This window comes from Colobus angolensis, unplaced genomic scaffold (genome assembly GCF_000951035.1).
Source record: "Colobus angolensis palliatus isolate OR3802 unplaced genomic scaffold, Cang.pa_1.0 Scaffold105, whole genome shotgun sequence".
Lineage (NCBI taxonomy): Eukaryota > Metazoa > Chordata > Mammalia > Primates > Cercopithecidae > Colobus > Colobus angolensis.
The window spans coordinates 1,837,588-1,847,180 of record NW_012111475.1 but is presented as its reverse complement, the minus strand read 5'-3'; the positions used below and the strand labels follow the sequence as shown (position 1 = coordinate 1,847,180).

Genomic DNA, 9,593 nt, shown 5'->3' with positions numbered 1-9,593 from the left:
CCCCTAGCAACAGAAGAGCAGTATGATGGGCTGGAAGGCATAAAGCAGCAGATGCAGGGAGAAGTTCAGTAAAAGGCAGGAGGTCTGAGGTGACCAGGCCCAGAGACAGGCCCTGTAGCAGATGGCTGCTGTCCAGGCCTGGCTGCCCCTCCTCCCCTGGTCTGCAGAGCCCGCCCTCCCAGGCCGACCATTTCAGTCAAGGCATTGACCTTCCTCAATTTTCCCAGATAAGAGACACTGGGAACCTGGGGCAGAATCAAGCAGAGCATCTGACTCCCTCTCCTGAGAGGACTCCCTTTTTTATCCTCTCCTCCACTGTCAGAAACAGATTTGGGCTGGAATGGCCTGGGAGGGTCCACACCCACTGCTTCCACCTGTGCTGCTGCTGCTCCTGGCCTCAGGTGACATGGAAGGAAGGAGGGCAGGGGGTATAAGGAGTGGGATGAAGAATGAGTGGGGCAGGGAAGCAGCGTGGCTCTGTGACCACAGGAAAGAATTTAGGGGCCCTCTTCCATGTGTGGGCATCAGAAGTAGTTCCCTCTCCCCTTCCCGAGCCTGTGATGGGGGAGGTTGGGTCCCTTCAGAGCTCTGACCTCCGCATCTTTCTGCAGGTTCCTGGGTAAACGGCACCATGCCTGAAGAACTCCACAAACACCCAGGACAGACCCTCCTCCTGCAATGCCAGTACTCACCCAAGACAGGACCCTATCAGTCCAAGACCTGGTGTCAGCAGACATCTCCAGATCAGTGTACCATACTTGTCACCAGCTCCAAGCCCTGGACAGCAGTTCAGAAGTCTCGTTACACAATCTGGGATGAGCCCGACACTGGCTTCTTCAACATCACCATGATTCAGCTGACACAGAACGACTCGGGATTCTACTGGTGTGGAATTTACAACACTTCCAAAAAAGTCATCACTGTTCTTAGAGATATCAATCTGGTGGTGTCTCCAGGTGAGCGCTTTTCTTGAGGAAATACCTCTGTGCCACCCCCCAGGGACCTGAAGGAAATGTCATGCACCCCCTCCCATGCCTCTATCATCCCCCATCCTGCCAGGTCTTCTGCTCTGACCCGAGGGGAGCAAAGATCCTGTCCCTGGACATGGACTCTCACCTCTCCTTCACCTGGCACATCCTGGCCTCAACTGTTGGGAAGATACCCCCAGAGATCCCTGGACAGAGACACAGTCTCTCTGTCATTCTGCGTCTCTCTTTGTGTTACATAGGCACACCCACAACTCTTCTTTTCACACACACACACACACACACACACTAACACACACACACACCCACAGCTCTGTTATGCAGATCTGAGGCACAGGATACTCCCGGCCTAAGACATCCTGAGGGTCTAGCTCTGGGCCCCTACCTCCTCTCATATATGGGGTAGACCCCACTCTCTTCTGGGCCCCTGGAGAGTCATTGTCTGCTTTTTTCTTTAGCCCCAACAACGTCTCCTATGTGGACTTTCCCCCGGCTCGCAACAAGCACAGGTAGGTTGGAGGCCTCAGTGGGGGGAGATTAGAAGGGTCACCAGGCAGCTTGGGAGCCTCAGATTCAGGGAAGGGGAAACCAGGGAGGACTACCTCTGAGGACTGATCTCTTGGGGCCTGGGCCAGTGGGAAGTTACCTTCAGGGCCCACTGACTCCTAGGGAGAGAAACATGCACTATCTGATGTGATCAGAAGATCGCTATGTTCTCACGATGTTGGGTGGGTGTCCCTAGAGGGAAGTCCATATGGGACACCTTGCACACGTGTGTCCCAGCCCTCCTGCCACTGGCCTCCCGCCAGCATGGAGAGGACAGTGCCAGACTTAACTTTAGCTGGGTATGGAGATTTCAGGCCTCAGTTACCCTTAGCCTGAGGGACCCTTATGAGCTACCTCTGGTCCCTCTCCCTTTCCTCTCACAGTTTTGGGACCCAATCCCATTCTTTATTCTGGTCCCCTGGGCAGCCACTGTCTTCTTTGTGTCCTCCTTAGTTCTGATCACTTCTCCAGAGGGGACCTCTAGCCATCCCTCCATCAATGGCTCTCAGACCAGGTAGGTCAGATATTTTAACAATGGGAGGGAGGTCTTGGGAAGGGAGGACCTGATTAGCTCCTGAACCTTCAAATCAGGTCCAGGGCATGCAAGGATCCTTCTCTGGTGGGTTGGGTGGGTTGGGGCATAGGTTACAGCAGTGGAGCCCCCAGGCCATGACTCCAAGTTTGGTAGAGAGGAAAGGGGAAGAGGATGCAGGTTGTTAATTGTGGAGGAACCATGGAAAAGACAGTTCAACATGGATTTCTGCGATGAGACAAAATGGAACCAGAAAATGTGGAAACTGGAGGCCGTGTTGGTGTGTTGAAGGGTGAGTGTGAATACAGTGACTGCAGCCTGGGGCAGATGGTGGCTAGAGATGTCAGCCAGAGAAAGATGAGAGGAATGCTCTTAAATTCTTCTAACTTTGTAGTCATGGGTTTTGAGGCCATCACGGCCTCCCCTTCACTGTAGGAATAGGCTGCAATAGACTAGGTCACAGGTGCTCTAGGGGACCATGGAGCACAGCAAAAGCCATGAGCGCTTGATGAAAATAGACAACCAACTGCCAGAGCATTTGCTCCCTAGCCCTCTCCTCCTGCAAACTCCAGTGCGGGTAGATTACAAACAGACTATCTCTCAGGGAGTTTGAAGGTGAAGCCCTAACCAGAGAACAAGCATGGCAGCTAATGGGGGTCCCTGGGGTCTTGTGCTCTAGGGCAGTGGTCCCCAAGCCTGTTAGAAATTGGGCCATATATTAGGGAGTGACTGGCGAACCACTGAAGTTCATCTGAATTACAGCCTCTTTCCATAGCTTGCATTGCCGCCTGAGCTCTGCCTCCTGTCAAATCAGTGGCAGCATTAGATGCTCACAGCAGCATGAACCCTGTTGTGAACTGTGCATGCGAGGGTTCTAGGTTGCATGCTCCTTATGATAATTGAATGGCTAATGATCTGTCACTATCTCCCATCACTCCCAGATGGGACCATCCAGTTGTAGGAAATCAAGTTCAGGGCTCCCACAGATTCTACATTACGTTGAGTTGTATAATTATTTCATTATATATTACAACATAATAATAATAGAAATAAAGTGCACAATAAATATAATGTGCTTTAATCATCCTGAAACCATCTCAACTCTCACGTCCGTAGAAAATTTGTCTTCCACAAAACAGTTCCCAGGTGCCAAAAATGTTGGGGACTGTTGCTTTAGGACTTTTTCCTCTCATTTTTAACCCTCAACGGCTAGAGGATTTAGTCTTCCGTTCTTCCCCATTACCAGATCCGTATCTAATATGCCCAGTGGAATCTGAACTCACAAGCCAAAATACCTAGGTTTCTTAGTAGAAGCACTACCTTAAAAGAATGGCAACACACCCAACAATAGAAACCTGTGAAGCAGAACTACGGGAACTGCCCATTCCCCCGGAACTTAAGTACCTGTGATCAGTCTGGCTAAAGGGGTGAGGGGAAACATGAACTATGTGGATCATGAGGACGATCCATTGGAAAAAAAGAGCCAAATGCTAATCATAGTTATGAAAAATATTATAGACCACAATATATGTGATGAAGGATGGTCGTGGCTGGCCAATGAGCTGTAAGAAGTTGAGGAATTCTCACAGAAGTTCCTGGAAAGAACTGAAGATTTAAAAATCAAAGAGAAGTTAAGAGACATGAAGGAAAAGAGTAGATGTACTAATGTATGGGTATCAAGAACCCCTGTGGGAGGTAAAGGATGAAAGAAAGAAATATTTGAAGAAGGAATCCAGGAAAGTTTTTCAAAATTATAGAAGAAAAGATCTGAAATTGAAAAGATTCATACATTGCCAAATAGGGGAAAACAGCCAACACACACACAAAAATACCTCTACATCCGTTATGTAAAAGGGAAGAACTTAAAAAGCAGAGGGAAATGTCTGAATGCTTTCAGATCACCTACAAAAGAATACGAATTAGACTTCTTAAGAGGAACACTAAAGAAGTCCATTGAGTAATATTTCTAAAGCACTAAAGAAAAACTTTGTATCCAGTGTTTTGTATTCAGCCAAATTGTCACTCCAATGTGAAATCATAAAACCTCTGGATTCTCAAGGTCTCAGAAGGTTTGCCACATGCAGAGATCCCCATTGAAAACAGTCCTGGAGGAAGGATTCAGCTAGGATGAAAAATAAACAATGGAGACGCTGCTAGAAGTGAGGGAGTAAGTGTGCCCAGTATCTTGGGAAAGTTTATTTTTATCTTTTTAATTCATAGAAACGGCAGCTAAGAGCAAAATGAAGAACAAGAGAAAATACATTCATGGGCATTGAAAAATAACATTCTAGACCAGCAGTCCCTAACCTTTATGGCACCAGAGATTGGCTTCGCAGAAGACAATTTTTCTGTGGACTTGGAGGTGGGCAGTGGTTTCAGGATGACTCAAGCGCATAACATTTATTGTGCACTTTATTTATATTATTATTACATTTTACTATATAATGAAATAATTATACAACTCACCATAACGTAGAGTCTGTGGGAGCTCTGAGCTTGTTTTCTTGCAACTAGACAGTCCTATCTGGGGGTGATGGGAAACAGTGGCAGATGATCAGGCATTTGATTTTCCTAAGGGACGTGCAACCTAGAAACCTCACATGTTCATAATAGGGTTCATGCTACTACAAGAATGTAAAGCCACCACTAATCTAACAGGAGGCGGAGCTCAGGCAGTGATGAGTGTGATGGGGAGGCTATAAATACTATGAGGCTTCCCTTGCTCACCAGCCACTACCCTCCTGCTGTGCAGCCAGATTCCATATATTATGTATGTTTTATAAAATACAGTATTCATAAATATAGTGTATGAGTGCACATATATATGTTTATAACCCTCTACATAATAAAAACAGATAGTATACATTCTTTCAAATACATGGAATGTATTTACAAAAGGACACCTTGTATGAGGACATATAAGAAGCGTGAAGAAATTCTAAAGAATCAGTATGACACAGAATATATTCTCCAAACCTAATGCAATGACATTAGGAATGCATAAGAGAAGTAAAGATAAAATAGCACTTTTCAAACTATTTACTAATACATTCATATATGAATGTTTAAGTATGCAATAAATTATAATATGACCACTATATATCAAAAAGTATGAGGCATACAATATTAGGGAGTAATCAGTACCTTTGAATACATTTGTTGGAAAACATGAAAGCTTTCAAATTAATGAGCTAAGGAAGCATCTCAAGAAGATGGAACATGAGCTTCAGAGCAAGTCCAAAGAATCATGTAATTAAATGATTGAGAAAGGAGATCACAGAAATTCATAATTTGTTCTTTAAAAGTTTACTAAGATAGACATGTTCTTGCCAAGACAAAAGAAGATAATGAATAAACAACAAATCAAAGAAAAATGACAAAAGAAGATAATGAATAAACAACAAATCAAAGAAAAAGAAGAAAATAACCACGCACTCATTCTACAGAGATTTTAAAATAAATATATCCTGAATAAAATCTTGTTGTTTTAAATCCTAGAAGCACACAATTTCCTAACAATATAAACTGCCAAGATTAACACAAGAAGAAACAGATTTCAATAGATGAATAAATAGGAAAACTGAAATGGTTGATGAGACCCATCCTCACAGAAAATTCAAGACTCACATGGTTTTCAGGAAACCCAATTTTTAAAGAAACGTTTGATATATATTTCATACTAGATGTTGCAGAAAATAGAAAAGAAGCAAAAACGGCCCAGGTCATTTGAACAGGTTAGTGTCATCAAAATCTCAGAACTAATTAAAGGGGATACAAAAAAATTACATTACAGGTTCATTTATCTGATGCACATGGGGTCAATCCCCAAATTACCATTAGCTAACTGAATTCAAGAGTGCATTGAAAAGAAGACTGATTATAACCAAGGAGAGTTTTATCACAGAACAAAAAGGATTGTTCAACTTTACAAAATCTATTAATATAAGTCAACCAAATTCATAAACTACAGGAAAAAAAGTCAACTGCTGCACAAAAAGCATTTGGGAATATTCTGCACATTTGTGTTATATGAAAAGGCTCTTAATAAAATAGAAATAAAAACAGAAAACTTGGTAAAGATTGTACACCAATGATTACAATAAAGATTACTTATTGGAGGTATAAACTCAAATTAAGGATTTTCACAGCTACCATAAATGTCTTCTAAAATATTAGAGGTTCTGATCAATGCTTGAAGGAAAGCAAAACAGGTTACAAGAAAGAAGATTAGACAAGAAGAGGAAAAACTGTCATGACTTGCAGATGATGGGATCATCTACCTAGAAAAAGAATGAGAAACAACAAACTATTAGTTGGCACAACAGAGTTTAGCAAGGCTGCCAGAGACAAAATCAACTGACATATATTACAAATAGATTGCTATGAGGAATAATCATTTAGAAAAATAAGATAGTTTTCATTACAGTCACAGTCTATAAAGTTTCTAGAAAGAATTAATTTAACCACGACCTATTTGGAGAAAAGTATAAAATGCTAAAAAATGACACATGAGCTGAATAAATAGAAATAATCCATGACTTTGGAAGAGGCAGTAACATTGTAAAGATGTCAATTTCTCCCAAATTAAAGAGTCTTCAAATGTAATCCCAAACACAACTTGTTTACTTTTGTAAAGAACTTGAAAAATTTACTCTAAAATTATACAGAAAAAAAGAATATACATGCGTAGCTAAGTCAACCATGAAAAAGTGAAAATAAAAAGAGGTCACTGACTTTACTATATATTAAGTAACACTGAAGCAGAAAGTTACTGAGGCTACAAGAGAAAAGCAGATTTGCTGGGACAGGGTATTCCTAGAATCAGAGCTAGGCAGGCCAGGAGTGGGGGCTACACAGAGGGGACCAGGGAGGACCCCTGGGACCAACAGACAGGAGGTCTAGGTCTGTGTTGTCATTGCTCCTAAGGGTCTGGTCAGGTCCTGTGCAGTCTCTAGGCCTCATTCCCTCAGGTGTGATATCTTGGCTTGTCTTGAAGATGCACTTGGCTCTGATTCCTAAGAGGCTCCTGATGGTCCGGTCCTACCTGACCTGGTTAGGGAGAATTCCTGCTCCCCTGGCTCTAACCCTCCCCTTCCCTGAACTCCAATCCCTTGTTCTTCCCCTGGCCAGTTTTTTCCTCCATTCAAGACTTTGAGGTTCCTTCTGACCGGATCCCCTCTCAGTCCCAGAGACCTCTGTGGCTCCTGCCCCACGCCCCTGTGTCATAGTCAGTTCAGGGTGAGCCCTTCTACAAACAGCTTCAACCACAAAGGGCCTCCCTGGCTTAGGGACACCACAGGAGGTGGTGACATCCTGGCCCAAGTCCGTCCTCCTTTCTCCTTCCTCCCTGTAGGAAATCAAGTGCCCCCGCCTGCCTTGGCTCAGGTGGCCCCAGTTTGCTGGTCTCTGTGCTGTGTGGACTCCTCATGGCCAAGGGCCTGATGCTGTGAGTCCTGTTTGTGTTCCTGACCTGCAGGTGCCACAGGTGAGAGGGGCCTGGATTTGGTCTGGGGGGCAACGGAGCTGGGGCCAGATTCTGTTCCTAGAAAGATGGCTAGGAAGAAGCAGACAGATCACAGAGCCAGGAAAAATGACAGCTGGGAACAATTTAAATATCTGTTTCCTTGCAATCTCTGCCTTCCTGCAGACGCAGACCTTAGAAAGAGACAGAGGTTTTCTGGGAGTCCCATCCCAGGGCTCTGCCTGTGTCTCTGTCCTAAGAGGAAAAAAGACCAGGAGGACAAAGCTGAGAGTGCCTGGGTAGAAGGTTTAGGAGACAGGAAGGGAAAGGGAAGGTAGCAGGGGACTGGGAGAAGTGGGGGGAGGGGCGGGAAAAGGAGTAACAGGTAACAGGGACAGGGTGAGACAAAGGATCAGAAAAACATCACTTCCATTCATGACTTTCCCCCTCTTGCCCCGTCTCAGGACAGCCGTGAGGGAGGTTTCTGATTGTCCCAGCACAGTCTTGTCCCAGGACCCTTGGGTGCATGAGCCACAGCGTGGATCCAGGATGAATCCCAGTTCTTCCCCTGCCCAGCTATTGGGAGCTGCCCTAAGCATCAGGCCCCACCTCCCCGTGAGGAAAGGCCAGCACTAAGCCTGTTGGGGAGAACTTTCAGCTCCGTATCTCCCCGGTGGTGATCCCTCACCCCTGCCCGGAACCCTCTTAGATCTACTTCCGCTGCCCTGCCTTCTGCCATTGGGAAGACCTGGGGCGGGGGTTTCTGCATCCGGGTCAATGCCCAGCTCAGCATCTTCAGCAGCGCCTGGTCTCCTCTCCAGCACTCTTTGGTTCTCTCAACCCCGCCCGGGCAGGTCTCCAGGATCCCTCACATTTTCCCTGTTTGTTGCCTGTGGTCTGCCCGAGAGTCCTATGAATTTCCTCTTGTGCTTAATTAAATTCAGCTTCTGAACTGAAATGTGTCAGGGGCAGCTGAGCAAGAAAGCAGGTGTATCCCCTCAACTTCCTCTCCTCCCACCTCGGATATCCTAAATGAGAGAGAAATGACTTAAATTAAATGATAAAATTGAAACTAAGAAAGGCTGTAATCAGCAGACTGAAAGCTGAAGAAGATCTAGAAGTAAAAGAAAAAATTAGATGAGTTAAAATGACATGAGCAGGCTACTCAGTAGCCTAAAACAGGACCCAGAACATTCATCATAAATGGAATCTGATAATCTGGGGCCCAAATTCTGTTTACTTAACATGTGAGATTCATAGCCTAAAAGAGAAAATCAAGTTGAACTAATGATAATTGACGGTGGGTGAAAGATAAATGTTTTAGGGAAGAGAAGAGGAGCACACATTTATGAAGCAAGAATAGGTACAATCATTTCCAACTAACATCTAGTGAGACTGGGATTGACCACTCAGAATGGGGGTCCACCATGAACAACCAGTTTGAGGTACCAGTGCATAGCAGCTGAATGCCAGCCCTGAAAAAGACCACTATAAATAGAGCACCATTTTCGTTTGCTCTTTTGGGGACTGGACATCAAACAAAAGTCTCTTCATGTATATCTCAGCTCCTGCCACATGATCATCACCTATCTGTGAGAGGCATCACTTTTGCTTTGTTTCTTTATTTTTTTAATCTTCATTCCTTATTTCCACTTGCCTTCCTCTCTGAGACAACCACCCTAATGCGTTTGACATGTAACTTTAAATTTGAATGTATTCTTATAAAACATGCAGTATTTTTTTTTGTGACTATGTTTAAACTTACTTAGAAGAAATCGTGATAGACCTTTTTCATATGCTTGTCTTACTCCTTGCTGGGCACATATACACAGTCCACTTTTTTTCAGTACTTATTCCGTTGTGTACATATCCCATAGTGCATCATTCCCAACCCAGCGTGCATGTACTTTTTTGCCTTCACTTCTTTATATTGTAAGTAATGCTGTGATGAATACCCTCCTTCACGTTCTCTTGTGGAATCATCTGAGACTTCCTTTAGGACTTATACACAGGTGGCATCAGCTGGGTTGTAGGATCTCAGACATCTAATTAATACTGCCAGCTTGTG

General features: G+C 44.3%; 1 protein-coding gene across 2 annotated transcripts; it reads left to right on the top strand.

The window, feature by feature from the left end:
• Positions 1-233: 233 nt before the first annotated feature.
• TREML4 (triggering receptor expressed on myeloid cells-like 4) lies at positions 234-9,310 on the top strand. Of its 2 annotated transcripts, none has more exons than XM_011943981.1 (6): positions 234-401; positions 612-956; positions 1,445-1,495; positions 1,986-2,046; positions 7,418-7,549; positions 7,990-9,310. In XM_011943981.1, exons 1-5 carry the CDS (start codon positions 341-343, stop codon positions 7,512-7,514), a joined length of 615 nt encoding a protein of 204 aa, XP_011799371.1. In that variant the 5' UTR covers positions 234-340; the 3' UTR covers positions 7,515-7,549; positions 7,990-9,310. The 2 variants fall into 2 exon arrangements, with proteins under 2 accessions (XP_011799371.1, XP_011799379.1); XM_011943989.1 differs by having other exon boundaries at positions 249-401; positions 7,995-8,036.
• Positions 9,311-9,593: the final 283 nt, after the last annotated feature.